This window comes from Lacerta agilis, chromosome 3, assembly GCF_009819535.1.
Source record: "Lacerta agilis isolate rLacAgi1 chromosome 3, rLacAgi1.pri, whole genome shotgun sequence".
NCBI classification, from domain to species: Eukaryota; Metazoa; Chordata; class Lepidosauria; order Squamata; family Lacertidae; genus Lacerta; species Lacerta agilis.
Genome location: NC_046314.1, coordinates 63,985,819 through 64,007,138, shown reverse-complemented (window position 1 = coordinate 64,007,138; position 21,320 = coordinate 63,985,819). Strand labels below are relative to the sequence as shown.

Here is a 21,320-nt window from a genome sequence, read left to right as displayed (position 1 = left end):
ATCAATCCGAACTTCGTTTTCTAGGAAAATATGAGAGCTTCAGATTCTGAAACTTTGTAACTTGGTGCTAATGTTGCAACCTCATGCACAGCTTTTCCTTTTCTTTTTCCTGCTTTGTTGTTTTAAACTTTCACTTAAATTTTAGCACCAGCTCGGCACTGTTCAGAAATTTTTTTTTTTTTTTTGTGAAACTGCTTGTGAACATGGAGCAGTCAGTGTAGCTCTTCTGCAGAATACTGTGTGTCGTTTTGTTGTAAGCATGCCGTTATCCAGCTGAAGTGGATCACAGCCATTTCAGTTGCCATGGCGATATTCCATTGCAGGAGCTGATAGATTCCAGACAGACTGGTGAGGGCCGCCTAAACAGAGTTCAGACGCTGGCTCCAGCGGTGAAAAAGAACACAACTGTTCAGGGGTGCAAGCACATTGACACCGAAATGCAGGCCCTTCACTCCGACTGGAAGCAGTGGGAAGAGAATGCATTCCAAACCCGAAACAGCTTGCAGGAGCTGGACAGTCAGATGGCCCTGTCAGAACAGGAATTCGCCATGCAAGCTTCTCATCTGGAAGAGGCCCTGCAGCGCTTCAGCACACTCCTTGCAACCTGGTCTGAAACGCTGACCCCTCTGGATAGTAAGCAGACAGACAAAGAGCTGGTGGAATGCTGGCACCGAGAAAAGGTAAAACCATTTTGTTTCCGTTTTAGCTCTTTCTGCTCTTTTCTTTTTCTGCTGCAAAACCCTGGGGGGGGGGGAAGCAGCTTGTACTGTACAAAGAGAGTGTAATATGCAATCGTTGCTAAACTGGAAACTTTGGAATGTACTTTTAGAACTAAATCGTGTAAGTTAACTTTGAAAGCACTAAAACCAGCTACACAGCAAACTGTAGAAGGGCTCTTTGTGTGGAAACTGTATAGGGATTTCATGGCTTTCTGCATGCACACGTGTTGCATTTCATTACTCAGTGGCACTGAAACTGGGGCCTCTGAGCAGAGGCAGAAATAGAACGCAGAAACTTTGAGTACTGTTTTCTGTTTAACTTTCTCAGCTTTCATCACAGCAATCGCCATGGGCTGTCAAGCGAAAAAAAGTGTGCAGGAAGTGATTATCATTTCACCACCTTGGAACTAGTTTGTTTCAAGGGGTTTAGGTAACCAGTAGTCCTGCTGGCCTTGGGTTAAGTGTTTTTCACTAAATTTCCTGCTGGTCTTAACAACCAGCTACCTTGATGATTTTGTATAATTTTGGACCAAGACGTTTCATCACGATAGGAGAAATCCATATTTTTATTTGAACTTGAATCCAAACTTAACCATCCATGACTGGAAGGGCTCCTTCTGTCCATTGAAGGTTTTTTAACCAGTGCATGGTGGGAAGGAAAAGTAGGCAATTTTGGCTAATTCTCCCTTTCCCTCTGGATGCAAGACACTGTACTAGAGATTTGCCCAACCACCTGGAACAGACTTTTGGAGAGTGTAATTGGCTTCATGAAGAAGGAGAAACTGTCAAAAGTAAATTAGTTTAGAATATTACATCACACTTTATAGCCCCCAAATGCTCTCAGAGCAGCTTACAAAATTTGCCTCTCCTCTTGAATGATCCAAATCAAGTTTTACACACACACACACACACACACACACACACACACACACGGGTCCTGCACTCACCCACCAGCCACAAGTATGGTTTTTCCTTCCAGTATTTGTAAAGTCAGAGCTGTTGCTTATATACATCAAACTCCACAGCAGGATTTCAGATCTTGTACTAAGCCCTCTCATAGTAGGAACAGTTTTATAAGTTGTTTGATGATCACTCCCGAAGTCTGGATCCAAGCCATGGTTCTTGGCTTTGGAATCTCGCTGATTTGGAGGTCTAACCATAGTTCCTGGCGTGCATGTAACAGGAAGCTCTAGTTAGGTACAGCTTCCTGGTTTGTTTCCCTATCTGTTGTAAAGGGAGGAGGAAATGGAGAGCACAGCGGCTGTTTGTGAGTGCATGAAATCCATACATATCCCACTTTGAAATTTGATCAGGCCAATGTATAGATTTCACGAAGAAGGGATAATTCCATTTATGCAAATGCATATATTTTACTAGTATTGTTTTGTTTCAACTAGGAAACACTGAGTGCCCTAACCAAGGCAGAACATATGAACGATGATATCAAAATGCAGTTGAATGACCTTTGTCGGTTTTCCAAAGATTTGAGTACCTATTCTGCAAAGGTATCACAGTTAATTAAGGAATATAACAGGTGAGTTTCACTTTATAGAACAAACAACCAAAAATCTATGCATGTCTGTGTTGTGTGACTTAACCATGACGTTGTTCTTTGAATGTTAGCTTTTTAATTAAAATCTTACAAAAGCATTAAGAATTAGATCATTCCTCACTTAGAGATAACAGATTCAATGCAGGTGTTATTTATGTTTTGCTATTACTCACAGCAATACTACTGTGTATTTTGGTGTATTGTATTGTATTGTATTGTATTGTACTGGGTGAAACATCTCCCTCATTTTGTCTAACATAATCCCAATCTACATTTTCATTTGACTAACATGGGACTGAAGTCTTTGTCTACAAGCTTCGAAGGGTTGCCAAAGTAAAGAGCAAGCCTTGCAGCAGAGATTCAGGACAGTATTCAGAGATTTCCAACAATGGCTGGTCAATTCAAAAATCACTACTGCCAAATGTTTTGATGTGCCTCAAAATGTCAGTGAAGCTGCGGCCAATATCCAGAAAATACAGGTAAATTCTAATGCTGATCCAGCATTTCCAAAAGTATGAATAAAATCCACTTAAACAACATTTTATGCCTGAATAATGTTGCCTGTTGCATTTGTATCAAAGGAATGTGGAACTGAAACCATAACCTGCTCTGAGGCTCTTAGCATAAAGTTAATTTTTAACAGCGCTTAAACACAGTTGGAAAAGAAATGTACTATCCCGCAGGAAACATTTTGTTTTTTTGGGTTAATTTGTAAGATTTGGGTAACGCTGTGTGTGTGTGTGTGTGTGTGTGAGAGAGAGAGAGAGAGAGAGAGAGAGAGAGAGAGAGAGAGAGAGATGTGTTCATGAATACAATGAAGAATACTAAATGGTATGTGTATGTTTAAGCACTCTGTAAATATACTCCAATTGCAGATTTTGCTAATAATCCTGCATAATTAAAAACACAGTAATAGAAGAAGAGTATTATATGTCCTTTGGGGTTTGCAGTATGTTTATAAAACTCACATACACCTGATAAAGGGGAGAATGTAGTAGAACCTGAAATTACACTTGGCTCCTACTTAGTATTGTCTGCCAGAACTCTTGGGATAATACGAGGTTCAAGTTTCATTAGTATATATCTAAATAAAAGGTCATTTGTTTGTCAAAAACAAAATGCAACCCCAGGCATCTGAAATGGAATATATTTTTCCTGTTGATTTCCAGAGGACAAGTTCACATTAGGGAAATCAAGACCAAAGGTAACTTTATGACAGATAACTGAAGCAAATTGAAGATAAAGTTATAAGTTAGTAAAGAGTAGTTTGCCTGTTTAGCAAAAAGGGGGGGGGAATCCTTCATTATTAATTAATTAGAACATGGGTTATATATATCAGGTTTGGTGTAGAATCTCCTCATTTCAGTTGTGCTAAGTAAAAACAGATCTGGGAGTGACTTGAGGCAGAGTCTTCACTTGAGTAGAATTTTAGGGACAAGTGATTGAACAAGCATTCAGTCTCTTGCTTTTTTATTTGTTTGAATAAGGCTATATTTGTATTTATTTATTGCAAGCTGTATAGTTATATAAGACCATCTTTTGGTTTAGGAATTCTTATCTGAAACTGAAAAAGGCCAACATAAATTAAACATGGTAGTGTCCAAAGGAGAATTATTAAGTTCTATTTTGCCGAAAGAAAAAGCTAAATCTATCCAAGCTAAAGTTGCCACAGCTAAGGAAGACTGGAAAAAGTTTATCTCCACCCTGCACCAGAAGGAAACTTCTTTGGAGGTAATTGTGACCAATTGCAAATAAGCAGATTAATTAGAAACATCAGTCTTCTATTTTCTTTTTAAGGATAGTCATGCTTAATGCTATGCTAACTGATGTTTTAATGTACTGCTGTATTTTATCATGACGGTTTTCTTATTTGTGTAACCTACTGTTTTGAATTGCTTTGGAATTTATAGAAGAGTTTGTCCATTGATGAGTACTATGATTTCCAGGGCTCCTCCAGATAACCTGTTCATTGATTGGTTATCCTGCTCTGCTTGAACAAAGCATATGTGCAAGTTAGACTATGCCTGGTCTTTATTGAACATTCATTCTGAGTTGTTTTTAGGGACATTTTCCAACAATGAATATTTATCCTAAGTTGTTTGTGTGGTGTTCAGGTATCTTCCTGTTCATCAGTTCATCCCAGACTTTTCCGTGTATTTCCCCAACACTTTTCTTAATAACCCTCTCCCCCCACCCTTTTAGTGGATTTGTTGTTCTAGTGTGACAGAGTGATTTAATTCACTTCAGTTGCACAATTTGCACTTTAATTCCTCCCAGAAAATACTGGCAGTATGGAGATGACCCCAGTCAAAGCAAGTATGTATTACTTTTAAATCCATGTTGGTGGGATATACATACATTTTTAAAAAATAATGTTAGAGGAAAGTCTCTGAGGCAGCTTCATACAGAACAATGTGATCTGTATGATACCCAAATCCAAAGCCCTTGGGACTTTAAGGTTTAACACCAACACTTTGAAATGTGCTTGGAAATGGACTGGGAGGCCATTTTAAGACTGGCAAGATGTGTTTCATACGGCCAGTACCAGTTAGCAGTCTAGCCCTCATATTTTTTAACTAAGTTCAAGGTCTGCAGTTGGTGCACAAGCCTAAGCTGGTGAAAAATGCTTCATGCCATCTGAGCATCCAGTGGCAGTGCTGACTCGAATAGCCCCAAACTGAATGTGACTGATCCTTTGGAAAACATGCAAAAAATTGAATGTCAGAAGAGCCGTTCCCCAACAGTACTTCATCTTGTCTGTTTTGCATTAAATATTGCATTAAATGTGTTGTAAGGCCAAGCTTTCCCCCCCCCCATATTTTCCTAGAACCTAAAGATCCAGATGAAAGACTTTGAAACCAGTGCTGAACCTCTTCAAGACTGGCTAAATGAAACCAAGATGATGGTGCATGATAGCAGCAACCGGCTGCATGACCTCCCAGCTAAAAGGAGAGAGCAGCAGAAACTACAGGTGATGATGATATATTGGCTTCAGGCCTTCCGTGTATATGCATGCTTGTGGTTAGTGGGTCTTGATGTCGTGCTTTGTTGCCTTATCTTAAACATGGGCTGATTCAGATTATCAGTTCAAGGTATAGCCTAATAGCATTTTATCCTTTATAGGATAGTCTGAAAAATACTAATTCCGTGTAAAATATTCTACTAACAGGATGATATTTAGTCCTGCTTTATTACACACTTCTAGATTGAAGATAAGGGACGTGGGTGGCGCTGTGGGTTAAACCACAGAGCCTAGGGCTTGCCAGTCAGAAGGTCGGTGGTTTGAATCCCTGCGACGGGGTGAGCTCCCGTTGCTCAGTCCCTGCTCCTGCCAACTTAGCAGTTCGAAAGCACGTCAAAGTGCAAGTAGATAAATAGGTACCGCTCCAGCAGGAAGGTAAACAGCGTTTCCATGCGCTGCTCTGGTTCGCCAGAAGTGGCTTAGTCATGCTGGCCACATGACCCGGAAGCTGTACGCCGGCTCCCTCCACCAATAAAGCGAGATGAGCGCCGCAACCCCAGAGTCCTCCGTGACTGGACCTAACGGTCAGGGGTCCCTTTACCTGTTATGGAGAGGGTCACATTATCCTTCCAATGTAGGATATGTGGATGTGTAAAAGTTCACAAAATATAGTAGGGGCAAGAAAATGCTCAATTTCAGCACATTAACAAACAAACAAAAAATAGCCAAACAAAGTTGAGTTTTAGACCCAGGAGCTTTTGGCTAATGCAGGATTTTTCTCCCACTCATTGAGTATGGATTGACACAAGAATGACATCACAGACATTATTCTGAAGGTGTCAGTGACACGTGCAACCACATTGAGGTGGTAGTGAGGAGTGGTGGGGGCATTAATGCACCTCCCCACTTACCGGTACAGAATATTGGGATTCAATTACTGAGCAACAGAGGCACTATGTTGTGGAGAGATTCTCCCCACATGAACACACACAGAAAACAAATAGGTAACAATTTCACATCCGTTGCTCTATGAACTGATCATCTGGAACGGTCCTTTATGTCTATGCCTCATAACAGATCTTTGCAGATGGTCGTCCTTTTAATTTCCTTGCTGCTTGCCTTCTTTGTGGTTTGCTTTTTTGCACCCACACGTAACAGAAACATGCTTATGCTTTACAGTCTGTCCTTGAGGAAATAAGGTGTCATGAACCTCAGCTCGACAGGCTAAAAGAAAAAGCTCAGCAGCTTTGGGAAGAACAAGCTGCCAGCAAAAGCTTCATGCACAGAGTATCTCAGCTATCTTCTCAATATCTTGCTCTGAGCAATGTAACAAAGGTAATGCGCTTTCACCCTGTGTGCTTTTATGCAACGCTTCTAACAAAAAAATATATATATATGAAAGCTCGTGTCCTGAAATAAACAATTCTCTTTGTATGAAGTCCCCTATGTCCTTGTGCTGGTGATGTTAACAGAGATACTGGTAAAAATGCTCAGCAATACTTACAAGAGCTGGCATAAGTAGTAGTAGTAGTAGTAGTATAAAGCGTATAAGTTGATTCAGGATTTCTAGATGCAAGAAGACATAGTCAGGCCAAGGCTGTACTGCAACTGGTATAGCCAGTTGTAAGATATTGCCAAAAGGTTGTAGAAGGAGAAACCATCACACCCAGCGGTAGTGCATTTAAAGAAAATGGAAACAAGTCCACTTAACACCATAAATAATTATACTGGGGGGGGGGGAGAGCTAGTTTTTTTAGAGACAGTCCCTGTTTTACTTCGTGGGGCATCGTATCCAGTGGAATTGAATGGGTGTTCATGTCTCATGACAGGGTGAACACCCATTCAATTCCATTGGATACAATGCCCCACTCTCAAAACTACATTTCACATAAGACCAGTTGTTCTTTTCATGTTATTTTGAAGGAAATAAAACATTGTGGGCTTTTTTATTCATGGTGATTAGAGGTATTGCCTAACAATACCTCTGATTCATTTGGGGGCCCATGCAGTGCTCATATAGTAGCATGGGCTCCCAAAGGGTTACTCAGGAGATTGCACAATTAGTTCACCAGCATAACTTTCAACCAAAATGCCTCACATACTTAACAAAAACATATAATGCATGAAAAGTATAAATGCCCTTCTAAAAATGTTTTGCACATGCAATGGAGACCTATGAATAGCTATAATGTTGTACCACATGTACTCAGTTTAAATGCAGCAGGAAATGTATGTATTTCAGTCATAGGTTATGAGTACATATTATGCATGTGCTGTACATATCCATTATGTAAAGACACAAAGCTGGAACAGACAGGGGGATCTCAAAGGCAAAGAAATTTGGACAGTTCATCGATCTAACTTTCTGGCCCGTGGCTAATCCTGACTTTAGTTTTCTGAGATTTCCCTTTCTGGTTTTTTTCAACTCTAGTGGAATGATAGATTATCTGAATGGTTGGTAATGTTAACATCTGTATGAATTTAAGGAAAAGGTATCCAGAATGGACAGAATTGTAGCAGAGCACCAGCAGTTCTCTCATGATCTGAAAGAGCTTCAGGACTGGATGGCAGATGCAATTCAGGTGCTAGAATCTTACTGCCATCTCACAGCGGACAAAAATGCCCTGGACAGTAGAATGGCAAAGCTGGAGGTAAGTGAATGAGAGTCCCCACCCCCCAAAGAACTAGTGGGGAAATGGTTAAATGCACCTTCCAATTCTCTACTTGCTTCCTCCTTAAACATCTTTTCATTGGGGAAAAAATAGGCCATCTGGCAGAATTGCACTTGCTTGCATACATCAGGTATTTTGGCTCTACGTGTAGGATTGCAACAAGTGTGAGGGCTCAGTTCTAAAAACAGTAGGGAGGGATTCTCTGTGTCTTTTTCCTAATGGAGAAAACAAACTGCACTTCTACCTTTGTGACATTTTTTTCTGAAACTATGGTAGTGCTGTGGAATACTTTATTTTGCAGTTAAATTTGGTGATTTGCAATTAAATTTTGTGGAAGGAGTACAGCATAATGACAAGGATGGAAACTGAATCTTTTTGTTTTACAGGGACTACTGTCGGTGAAACAGGAGAAAGAAATCCAAATGAAAATGGTGCTAGCAAGAGGAGACTCCGTTTTGCAAAACACTTCAGTAGAAGGAGTGCCAGTCATTGAACAACAGCTGAGAACACTTAAAGACACATGGGCTTCCCTTTTGTCTGCTTGTATCCAGTGTAAAAGGTAAAAGGAGTGAGGATTTTGAAAAGGAACTTATGTGCAGTTGGACATACTGGTTGGTATCAAATGAAGTGGTTCTACAAGGACCTTTGGCTTTGCAGTGAAACTCTCTGGACCAGATTTTAGGAGTGTATGGGAAGAGGAATGGGAAGGGAAGTTCCACTGCAGAAGCAGAAATCTTTGCACTAGCAGAAGTGCTTTGTTGGATACCACCCATAACTGCAGAATAAGGAACCTTTAGATAGATGCTTAATTAAATTTGTAAACCATCATTGTGCCATTTTCTCACAGACATTTCCTGAGTGTTCCTTTCTAACACTGGCCTATTTGGGGCAAGTGGAGTCTATATTCGTAAGCTGAGTCCATACTTTCCACTTTCAGAACTTTTGCATTAGTTATTCTAATTCCTCTTTTAAAAAAAAAAACAATAGAAGTTCAAAACCATTTAAGACTCTGGGGGATTACTAGACATGGGAAATTTCTCAGCTATCAAATCTAAACAAGTTAGCTCAGAAGTACATTATAGTGAATTCTGTGAGCTTTATTTCCTAGTAAATTTTATGAGTATTCCAGTTTAAATGATATAGTGAACGAATTAAAAAAAAAAATAGAGAATTGGTCATTATTTGAATATCAAGGATCACACCTACCATAATTTGTCCCTTGTTCATTAATTAGTTTCATAAAGAGTGTAAGGTCCTTGGGTGGTTGCTCATGAGAAACCACGCAAAACTCCAGCTGTTTCTTTAGTAGTTTTATTGTGCATACTATGTACAGTGCAGAGCTAAAAAGTTCATGCATGTCTGTATCAACTGTCTGCAGAATCCGGGAGTGGCCCCTTCCGGTTCTGACCCCAACTTAAGAGTTTTGGTATATGAAATCTCCGCCTCCCCTCTTATCGTTTCACCCCTCTGTGTACTTGGGGCAACGGAAATAGCGTGTCTCACTCCTCGCCCGCTGAGCGAGAGGAGTGCAGGGTCTCTCCAACATCCCCAGAGCCTCGGCTCTCCAGCTCCTGAGCTGCCTGCCGCTCCCTCCGCTGGACGAGGAGGTGCTTCTGGTCAGGTGGGGCTGAGGCTCTCTGTAGCATCCCGAGAGCCCTTCCACCACCCTGTGCTGAGCCGGGGACAGTTCCCTGACAAAGAGCTAGTAGAAACATGACTTAATGGGAGTGCAACGATTTCTAGCATTCCATAATCACTTCATATATATATATTTTTCCTTTTCAACAAGACAAGAATGAGAACCTGTCCATAAATCAGCTGGACCAAACAGTCCATGTTAGATTTCTGCCTCAGCTAAAAGCAGTGCATGAGTTTGCTGTCATCCACTTCCTCCAAATTCCTTTCCCTTTTGTGTCTTTTAGGTTATAAGTCTCAGGGCACTGACATTTGTAAGCTGCTCTGGAAGCCTACTTTGGCTGAAGAACAGAATGAGAATGCCTGTTGTTGTTGTTGTTGTTGTTGTTGTTGTTGTTGTTGTTGTTGTTGTTAATTGAATTTATATACTGCCCTATACCTGGAAGTCTCAAGGCAGTTCACAGAAAATTCTGGGCAGTTCACAGAATAAATGCCTACTCTCCAGCTGCTACATATATAAAGCTATAAGCATACATTATGTTGTTAGTTCATTCTGGAATGTCCATGTTTGAATAAATGGGCCTATTTTAACTTCTTAAATGTGTGTGCATATATTCATTGACATTTCAGCCAGCTGGAAGGAGCACTCTCTAAATGGACAAGTTATCAAGATGATGTTCGGCAGTTTACTAACTGGATGGATAAAATAGAAGCAATCATGAATGCTTCAGAAAGGCAGTGTGCTGAACTTAGGGAGAAAAATTCTGCACTCAGCAAATCTAAGGTTTGTGAAAAGCCCGTTCTTAGAAAAATTGTAGCAGCATCCACACATGCAGCCAAAAACTCCACATTCTTCTTACAGTAGTCGCATTCTCATGACACATTATAAACTACTTCTAAACTGTGTCAAGCAATTTTTCTTTAATGTGAGACGGCTGCTATTGGGGGGGGGGGAATAAGACTCTGATGTGTACGTTGGTTATGCATGTATATTCAGGATATGCCCATCCTGTGTTCTTAATTAAAACTTAATTACTCTAAACATGTATTTAATTTATAAAAATTGTGCTTTTGATATTGCTTAATTAACAGCTGCATAACTCTATTATACTCCTTGTCAGCTTCATACTTCATTCATATTTGATAAATTATGGAAGCAACTGTCATTTCTGAACATTTCTAGTCAGGTTGTTAACACTATTTTTGTTTCACAGTTACTTAAGGAAGAAGTGTTTAGTCACAGCACACTGCTAGAGACAATTGAAATCAAAGGCATGGGCATGACTGAACATTATGTAACTCAGCTTGAACTTCAGGACCTTCGAGAGAGATACCAGTTTCTCAAAGACAGGATAACGGTATTGCTTCTCTTGACAATTCTAGGACTTTTTCTAGAGTTATTTAAAGAAAATGTGCAAAGCTTTTCTTGTGTCTTTGCTCATAGAATTTTGGAATTTGTGTGCTTAATTTCATTGATAATCTTAAATTACTGTTGAGTTTTGATGCCAGTTAATTTATGAGTAAATCAAATTATATGCAAAAGCTGTGTTTAGTTTATCTGTTCCCCAGTTATATCTTTCCTAAGTATTCAAAGTAATCTTCCACTTAAACAGCCAGGCAAGTTAGAGAAATCAGATATTATTATTTTATTATACATTGCACTAGCTTTCCATCACTGGTGTCCTTCATTTGTTTGAATGACTATCCACACTGACTACTGTCCATTGAAGACATTTGGAGGGCATCTGTTTGAAGAAGGCCGCGCTACATATTTGGTCTGTGTCAGGGAAGCTTTCTCTCTTCAACACTAATGAGCTATTTCTAACAACAGGAGGCAATAACTAAAGCTGAAGAAATGGCCCGCTTGCATCAAGAGTACCAAATAAACCTGAAGGCCTTCGAAGCATGGCTAGAAAAAGAACAGGACAAACTCAACTGCTTGTCGCATCTTGAAGGCGATGCAGAGAGACATGAAGCAACACTTGGAAAGCTCCAGGTAGAGTTTTATATATGTATTGCCCTAATAATAACATTTAGTACAAGTGGCACAAAAAATGTAACTTCTGCAGTGTATCCCCATACCCTAAGAACAGTGCTGCTGTTCAGGGTGTTAGCCAACCTGGAACCTTGTGTTCTTGTTTAGGGTTTGAGAGGAGGAAGGAAAAGGGAATTCTTCTTTCCCATCCCACTGAGGCCTTTCCCTGCTGTGATATACAGCACTGGGGGGGGGGGGCTTATTATAGCTAGCTAGCTTGTGTGTGTGTGTGTGTGTGTGTGTTTTCCTTCCCTTTTCCTGAAATGTCCTTGTATAATGTGGGGAGGGGAGTTTTAAACCTCACTGCATGCATCTTCTCTATCCTCATGCATCCCTATAAATTATCGGAACCTTGAGTGGGCCAATTTTCTGTTCTTACTGGATCATAGAATCATAGAGTTGGAAGAGACCACAAGGGCCATCCAGTCCAACCCCCTGCTAAGCAGGAAACACCATCAAAGCATTCCTGAACTGTTCTTGTCCCAAGTTTCCCTTTTCTTGTTTGCTCTCTCTCTTTTTCATCTGACACCTCAAAACACTGTACATCAAGGAGGCCTGTTGATCCTCATCAGGCTGTTTGATGGTGGTAGCTGAGTATAGTTTAAAAAATACTTTTCTTTTTATTTACAAACTGATATGCTTCTATATTCATAGGGAGTATGTTATAATCTCTATTTTATTTTTGGGTACCCCTATTTTGCTTCCATATTGATAGGTATGAAAACCACCAAAGTTCATTATTACAGGCAATGATGTGTGTTGGTTGCAAACATTATGAAATTTCATATGATAATCTGTTCATTGTAAACTGATGTTTGTGAGAACTTTGAAATGCACTTATGCAGTCTCAAATATATGCCAGCTGAATGTAGGGGATTATACTGTAATACAGAATCCCAGTACGGAATTATGGAATGATTAATGCTAATCTTTCTGCATTTTCAGGAATTACAGATGCATTGTGCTGAGGGACAGGCCTTGCTTAATGCAGCACTCCATGTCAGGGAAGAAGTAATCCCATGGGGTATACCCCAGTTGGAAGACAGAGTACTAGAGTCTGTACGTCAAGACTGGACAGTCTATCAACACAAGCTTTCTGAGGTCAGGATGCAACTAAACACTACCCTAAGCAGACTGAGGCTGATGGAGGACAAATTTCTGAAGGTGGATGAGTGGCTCAAAACTCTGGAGGAGAAAGTTAACATCAGAAATGGGCGGCAGTCTGACAGAGCCACAAAGGAAATGCAGCTACAACAAATGAAGGTGATTAAGTTATATGATGATGGTAATTTATAATGGGCCTGGATTCACATTTAGAATGTGCAGTCTGCTAATTTGCATCAGTTCTGCCAATGAACTTGCTAACTAATTTGTTCCAGGTGCTGACATAGTAAGTAATTTTGTACATCTGAAAGCTGGGCATTTATTTCTACCTGTGCCAACTATTTGGTATTTCTTGGCTAAATGTAAATGCAAATGTTTCCAGTTTGAACACAGGTCACCAGTATTCTTGCAATGTGTGAATGATGTATCTTTCTCTGATTGACCATTATAAAAAGAGATGAAATAATAAAGTACCCTGGAATATATTAGTGAATCCTGGCTGGAATAAGAATACTCAGCTTGTTCTGGCCTACTAGGTAAAAAAGTAAAGGTAAAGAACCCCTGGATGGTTAAGTCCAGTCAAAGGTGACTATGGGGTTATGGTGCTCATCTCGCTTCAGGCCAAAGGAGCTGGCGTTTGTCCAGAGACAGCTTTCTGGGACATGTCACCAGCATGACCAAACAGCTTCTGGTGCAACGGAACACCATGACAGAAACCAGAGTGCATGGAAATGCCGTTTACCTTTCCACCGCAATGGTACCTATTTATCTACTTGCACTGGCGTCCTTTCAAACTACTAGCTTTGCAGAAGCTGGGATAGAACAATGGGAGCTCACCCCATTTAGCAGATTTGAACCACCGACCTTTGGATCAGCAAGCCCAAGAGGCTCAGTGGTTTAGACCACAGCGCCACCCACTTCCCAAGTTGCTCTCCCTAGTTGCTCTACCACTGAGTTCAGAATAAATATAAGGGAGGTGGTGGCCTTTGTTTACTGTAAAGGCTTTCCTTGTGGAGGTACTTGCTGGGATTGATTGTGTACTTTTAGTTGGGATACATGGATAGATTGGAGCTTAGTGATAGACTGGTTATGTGTTTCTGGTGCAGAAGAGTACAGAAGACATGAAACAGTGCTTATCAGTGAATTGTGTAAATGTATGCATAGGCACAAAATAATGGGATCTGTGACCTGTCTCTCTGTGTGTGACTGAGTCAGCAGAACAATCTATGATCATGTGAGGAAGGAGATTAAGTGTGTACGTTTATGTGTAGGATATGTAATTGGTAGTTGAATGGAAAGTGAGTACACATAAACATAAATCTGCAAAGAAAGCACATCAACATATTCTTGTATGTCACCCAGTAGTGGAACATTAATCTGAATCATTGTTTAGGATTGGGCTTCATTATTTCAGTGTTCTTTTTCTGTTGCACAAAAATAATACGGTATAAGTGCTCTGTGTTTAAAACGCCATGCTTATAATTGTTTATTTCATAAAGAGAGGTTCCAATCTTCTGTTTTCATTTTAATAGTTCCTAAAACACATTTTTGTCACTTCTGTAATATTATAAAAATTAATATTTTTCTTTTCCACAGAAATGGCACGAGGAGATAACAGTCTATAAAGATGAAGTTGAAGAAGTTGGCTTGTTAGCCCAGCAAATTCTGGAGGAGAGTCATACTTCTAGTAGGATGGGAAGGCAAGCAACCTACCTTGCCTCTCAGTACCAAGCTCTAGTTCTTCAAGTACTGGTGAGTTATAAAAATCTGCCAACTGGTTCACATATAGACAGTCCTAATTGCAGTTTAGGAGTCCTTCAGTCCATTTAATTTTAAAGCTGCCACCAATTTTAATGGTCTCTTCCAGTCCCATTCTATCTTCTAGATGTAGCGTTTCCTTTCTGATATATCCATATGAGGATAGGGATAATATTAGAGGCAGGGCTAGCAGAGTAGCCTTGCTGCTCCTCCAACACATGGAAATAAAGAAATAAGGAAGCTTATATTATCCACAGAAGCACACAGAAGGTTCTGTTTTCCTATAGGCACTTGGAGTAGACCAATAAGCTTGGTATTTGTGTGGGAATGATCTGGTAGTAGTCAGAAATAATAATTATTATTATTATTATTATTATCATTTATACCCCACCCATCTGGTTGAGTTTCCCCAGCCACTCAGGGTGGCTCCCAACCAAATATTAAAAACACAATACAGCATTAAACATTAAAAACTTCCCTAAACAGGGCTGTCTTCAGGTGTCTTTTAAAAGTAAGGTAGTTGCTTATTGCCTTGACATCTGTTGGGAGGGCATTCCACAGGGCAGGCGCCACTACCGAGAAGGCCCTCTGCCTGGTTCCCTGTAACCTCACTTCTCGCAGTGAGGGAACCGCCAGAAGGCCCTCGGTGCTGAACGATGGGGGTGGAGACGCTCCTTCAGGTATACAGGACTGAGGCCGTTTAGGACTTTAAAGGTCAGCACCAACACTTTGAATTGTGCTCGGAAACGTACTGGGAGAAAGTAAGTACCTCTCCTGATCTGTTTTATTTATAAACAATGTATTTTTTAGTTACTAAAAGAGATGCAAGAAATGGAAAGAGATGATAAATAGTCAATATTGAGTCCTGTTTAAAATTTGCTTGCAGGAGCAAATAAAATTCCTTGAAGAGGAAATTCGAAGTATGGATGAATCTGAAGTGTGCTTCGCTGCTTACAAGGAATGGTTTGGAGCTACTCTTAGGAAATTCAGAAATGCTGTGACGAAGTCTGATGTTGTAGATAAAGCAGCAATGGAGAAGAAAATGCAGAAGCTTGAGGTATAGTTTGCATATGACACTGGTACAGCAATTTAAAACAACACGTATTTTACCAGCAGTGCACAATGAGGTTGCAAAAGATAAGAAAGCTTAAATCAGTTACAATTGACCATAATAAAAGAAAAAGCTCACTCAGAACGACTGATTAAATAAAAATTTATTCACCAAGCACCTGATGTTCAGCAGTAGGAATAAAACTGAATCTGCAGAAGTAGTTTACTCTTCAGTCGCAGGCCAAAATATACACTGTCCATATTTTCTTCTTACAGGATCTCATGAGTGACATGGATGTGGGTCATAATTTACTGAAATCTGCACGTGAAAAAGGAGAGAAAGCTATTAAGTACATGGAGGCAAATGAAGGGGAACAGTTAAAGAAAGAGATCAATGATTGTGTGGAGCAACTTGATGAGATGACCAGCTCTATCAGGAAAGAACACACAACCTTAGAGAAATGTCTCCACTTGACAAAGGAATTCTTAGATAAGTACAAAGTACAGACTCAGTGGCTGTCAGAGTATGAGATTGTACTACATACCACAGTGGATCCCAAAATGGAATTATATGAGAAAAAGGCACAGTTATCCAAATATAAGGTAAATAAATATTGTGAGCTACAAAATGAGTGAAGTCTTGAGCCGGAAAATGTAACTTGCTTGTGAGTTTCCCATGTTTTAAGGATGACTTCGCATCACATTTTTAAATGGGTTCTTTCTCAGCACAAGAAAATAATGATACTCTATGTGTTGTGTATTATATATAAATCCTGTATTCGTTTTGAAGCACAGTTTAACTTTATTTTTCATTTTAGTCAATTCAACAAACAGTGTTTTCCCATGAGCCTTCAATAAAATCTGTGACAGAAAAAGGAAAATGCCTTCTTGAGCTAGTGTGTGATGTTAATTTGGCAGAGAACATTCAGAAACTTCAAACTGAATACCAGGAGCTCTGCAGCACAGCAAAGGTAAAATAACAAGGGTCTTATTCAGCTAACCCAGTGCACTAGGAGAAGCCAGCACAAGGATACTCATAACTGCAGTGGGAATTCCCCTATTCATTGCCTGTACATATCCCATGACATCCCCAAATTTGCTTTGGAAGGTTGAGAGAACTCCTGGAACAGATTAAGGGGTGGGGGTGGGGGCAGGAAGCGGATTAAGGTTCCATTGTGCAAGGCAAATCCTTGTGCTGAAGAAATGTTAGCCTTCGTGCTACATGGAATATAAGCCATGGCTCTATATAAGCCATGTTTTCTGCTGTATGATGGTAATAATTATTTCTACAGGTGAATTTAGGCTTAAAACCTAGGCTGCCTGCAGTAAGGTCTCTCCATGACCTGGTGACAGCAGTCCACAAATAACTTACTCTAATGAAATGTTATTAAATTTGCAGAGCTTTCCTGTTGGGTGTGGGAAGTAGGTGACTAGACGAGTAATTTTTGCAGGTGGGGCGGCACACAAAGAAAGATTAAAATAAAATAATAAATAAATAAATTCCTTCCAGTAGCACCTTGGAGACCAACTAAGTTTGTTCTTGGTATGAGCTTTCATGTGCATGTTTGTTGTTCCTCTTGTTCTCTAGTCAATTAGTGCATTATGCTGCAGATTGCCTGTTTTAAAGTGGTAATTTCCAAGCACTTGGCCAATATAAAGAGATCTACAGCACAATGCTCTGTTCTTTGGCAAAGAGCTGCAAATTGCACAGCACAGTACAGATCCACAAACACATTTCAAAACATCATCTTTCTCTCTGCTCTTGTTTCTTTTTAGATTAGATTTTTAAAGTATTTCTTTTATGCCAGTGTATCATAAAAAGATACTTTGTATGGACTGTGATCACTCTAAAAAGAGCAGAGGGGGAAATAGGTACTGAGGCAGCCTGAGGAAACGATGCATGTGGAGAGCTGAGGACAGTGTTGTGAAAAGGTGCATACATCCCTCTCCCAGGGCACAGGTGTAATTACAAACAAGTTCTGGCAAAAAATGAAACTTTTTCATACGAAGTTAAACATGTATTTTCGTGCTTTTACAATTGGTATTGGGGGGGGGGCATTATTTGGAACTCTATTTGAAATGTGACTGGTTTCTATGATCATGCAGGCTCATGTTGCAATTTTGGAGGTGAAAGTGAAACAGCATGAAGAATATAACACTGACTTACAAGAAGTGGAAAAGTGGTTGTTACAGATGTCTAGCAGGCTGGTTACTCCTGACCTGATGGAGAACACTAATCTAGAAATTATAACACAACATTTAGCCAACCACAAGGTAGGTCTAAATGAGCAGAAACAAATCCCCTTTTTCGTATGTTGTAGTGGGCCTTATGAGGTGGATAATATGTTGTGGTGTTTTGAATGCTACTTTCTTAGGCAATGATGGAAGAGATTGCTGGATTTGAAGATCGCCTGAACAGCCTTAAAAGCAAGGGAGATGACTTGATAAATGAGTGTGCAGAGCATCTCCAAGCAAAATTTAAGCAAAATATAGAAACCCAGCTGCAGGGAACAAGGGATAGCTATTCAGCTATATGCAGCACAACTCAGAGGGTAAGTCCATGTATGTTTAGTAGGTGTCATTGTAATATATCATCTATTAGATGCAATACAAAACATGCAATATAATGCAAAATACTAGCAAATAGGGTACACAATGGGCATCTGAAGAAGTGAAAACTGAACATAATTACAGATGGAGGAAAATGGAAGAAATCTCATCTAAGAGTTGAATCGGAAACTTATTTTGGAACACAGGTCATTAGAAACTCATTTTTGAAAACTACAGTAATATCTATATTGCTAATATAGATTATATGTTTATTGGGAGTCTTATGTCTCTTTTCTTATTTGCAATATTTCCATACGGCCAAATAACAAAAAGTTTTTTAGGTAGTTTATATGTAAAATGAGCAGTTTACTGCCAGCCTGTCAACTTGGGAAAAATTTTACAGTGGTACCTCTGGTTACGAACTTAATTCGTTCCAGAGGTCCGTTCTTAACCTGAAACCATTCTTAACCTGAGGTACCACTTTAGCTAACGGAGCCTCCTGCTGCCGCCACGCCGCCGGCACACGATTTCTATTCTCATCCTGAGGTAAAGTTCTTAACCCGAGGTACTACTTCCGGGTTAGCAGAGTCTGTAACCCGAAGTATTTGTAACCCGAGGTGTTTGTAACCCAAGGTACCACTGTATCTTCAATAATGACATCAGAAATATTAGGCAACTTATTCATGCTTTTTTTGTAGGTGTACCAGAGTTTGGAGCATGAACTCCAGAAACACGTTAACCATCAAGACACACTCCAGCAATGTAAAGTTTGGCTCTCTGCCATTCGGCCAGAGTTAAAGCCAAATCCTCGTCCGCCTTTCAGCATGGCAGATGCTGTTAAGCAGGTAAGAACAGTCCATATTGAAACATTTGATCAACATTTGAGTATTTACCAAAATGGCTGAATCCAAATGTGTGCATAATTAAACAGAAAATAGGTATGTTCATTAGGGGTTCCAGCAACAATCCCTAGTTGGGACTCATAGCAGAGCTTTGGGAGCTTGTAAAAGTCCACCTTAAAGGAGAGCCAAGATTGTCAAGTGACAATATTCTCCAACTCATATTAAAACCTGTGTCAGAGAAGAATTGCTGTCTTCCCTCCCCATACAATATTCCCCATCCTGCCATCCCCCAGACAAAAATACACCCCTGCCTCCCCCACCCCAATTTAACACCCACAGACGCTGATAGGATGCTAGCCCAGGGGAAGGGGAAGGGGAGGGGGGAAGAGGCTGCACCCCTGAAAAGCCTGGTTGGGATCAATCCTTTCTGTGACCTACCAGTGGTTTGTGGGGTTCAGAGTTTCTTTTCTCTGTGCAGTCAAATTGATCTTGGAAGAACTTACTAATGTGGAGAAATTTATCGTGGTCATGTGTCTTTAAGCATTGTACCATGAATTTTAAAAAGAAATCAGATACTTGTTTAAAGAACGGACACTCAGTGATATTGTTTTTTCCATGATGGTGGTTGTTTCTGGTTTATAGATATACTGGAGTTTGGAACGTTAGATATATTGGATTTGTTGGAAGATTCAGGACAGGCAAAAGAAAGTACTACTTAACACAGTGCGTAGTTTTGATCAAGCAGTCACAGTTTTGTAGTTCATAGGTGCAGTGAGTGGGAATGATGCATGGTAGACAACAGTGTTGGGTGAAATTAGGCCACAGCATTATTGATTATACCAGGCACAGGCAAACTCGGCCCTCCAGATGTTTTGGGACTACAATTCCCATCATCCCTGACCACTGGTCCTGTTAGCTAGGGATTGTGGGAGTTGTAGTCCCAAAACATCTGGAGGGCCGAGTTTGCCTATGCCTGGATTATACAGTAGGTAAGCAGGGATGGCATAGCAATAGAATTAGGATCGGTTCATCATTCCAGTTGGGGAGTTGAGTAGTGCTGGTCCCTGGTGTGGGCCAAACATCCAGGATCGCAGTTGGCAACTGGGGGAGGGGTTCTGGCCAGGCAGGGCCTCACCTGAGCTAGGGACTTGCTTTGATGCTATCCTCCCCCAGGCCCTTTAATCCTCCCAGGTTGAATTGAGGCGGCCAGAACTGTACCCTGTATTCCAAATGCGGTTCAACCTGTTTTGCTATCTCAAGCAGAAATTGTTTGGTAACGCCTTTCTGTATCATTGCAGCGTGAATTTCAAATAAATGTTTTTAATGTTCAAAAGATTTACTTTGCATCACTATACAAAAAAAAAAAATAGTCCCTAAAGACTTTAAAGTCAAAATGAACAAGTCCAAATGTGCATTTTGGAGCCGCTTTAAGATACAATCCTATATCTACTTATTATTCTCCAGATTTCTCAAGTGTATCTTGAGCCATTGAAAAATCCTATGTAAGTGTTCAGCATGGTGAGTCCAGAATGAGGAATTCTAGCGGTGTCCTCAATAAGATTTATCATCCCCAAATTGTAATGCTACTTTAAAAAATAAAGTAGTATATTCCATTGATGAAGGAGTATATATCTTGCAGAGCATGCCCTTGAAAAGCTGCTACTTGAGGTTGTAATATTATTAAGACTAGGCTGGATTAAGAAATTAGAAGCCAGACATTGATGAATCTGTTCAGATGGACAGTAATTAGTTGGTCTAGACAGCCAATCCCCTATTGTTAATTCTTCAAGAACCAGAATCTTGTCCTGTTTTTGTTTCATGAAGTCAGTTTGTCTGGACACAGCTTTCAGTCAGATCTCAAGAAGCCTAACAGATATTTTGTTTTGGGGGGGGGGGGAAGTTAAATATAAACTTAAATATTAGCATGCATTAATATAGTGAAACAAGTTGACGATTGGATGGATAATTGCATGCTTTGCAGATGTGTTGCATCTTTGTTATTCATTATTTCTACCCCTTTCTGAATAGTTTGTAACAAAAATAACCATGATGATTCTGTCCTGTTTTCAGTTCATCAGACTATTGTATAAATGAAAGCTTTTTTGCTGAAATGTGAAAATATGTTCTCATGCAAAACTTTTCTTACTCTTTTTAGGTTAAGCATTTCAGAGCCCTGCAGGAGCAAGCAAGCACCTATTTGGATCTTTTGTGCTCTATGTGTGATTTATCAGACAGCACAGTGAAAAATGCAGCAACAGACATCCAGCTGACAAAGCAAACGGTATGGGATAAACTGTGGCAACCTCCTCTAATCCTTCTTAGAGGTGCAATTGTCTTACTGTGTCACAAGGGTCATATTAGGTAACAGCAGTTTGAAGAAGCTATTTCGATTTTCATCTGAAAGATATGCATCAATAGCATACCAAGTGATGCAGTAATAC

The 21,320-nt window shown here is 40.0% G+C and overlaps 1 protein-coding gene across 1 annotated transcript in view; it reads left to right on the top strand.

Annotated features, from left to right (window-relative positions):
- SYNE1 (spectrin repeat containing nuclear envelope protein 1) overlaps positions 1-21,320 on the top strand; it is a 286,452-nt gene that overhangs the window by 125,566 nt on the left and 139,566 nt on the right. Inside the window, 20 exon segments of the mRNA XM_033144021.1 lie at positions 324-680; positions 2,117-2,253; positions 2,573-2,750; positions 3,820-4,002; positions 5,099-5,242; positions 6,413-6,568; positions 7,720-7,884; positions 8,292-8,464; positions 10,171-10,324; positions 10,755-10,898; positions 11,372-11,536; positions 12,521-12,838; positions 14,276-14,431; positions 15,324-15,494; positions 15,764-16,090; positions 16,306-16,458; positions 17,594-17,761; positions 17,863-18,039; positions 18,736-18,882; positions 21,035-21,160. Coding sequence (XP_032999912.1) covers positions 324-680; positions 2,117-2,253; positions 2,573-2,750; positions 3,820-4,002; positions 5,099-5,242; positions 6,413-6,568; positions 7,720-7,884; positions 8,292-8,464; positions 10,171-10,324; positions 10,755-10,898; positions 11,372-11,536; positions 12,521-12,838; positions 14,276-14,431; positions 15,324-15,494; positions 15,764-16,090; positions 16,306-16,458; positions 17,594-17,761; positions 17,863-18,039; positions 18,736-18,882; positions 21,035-21,160 — 3,699 coding nt within the window.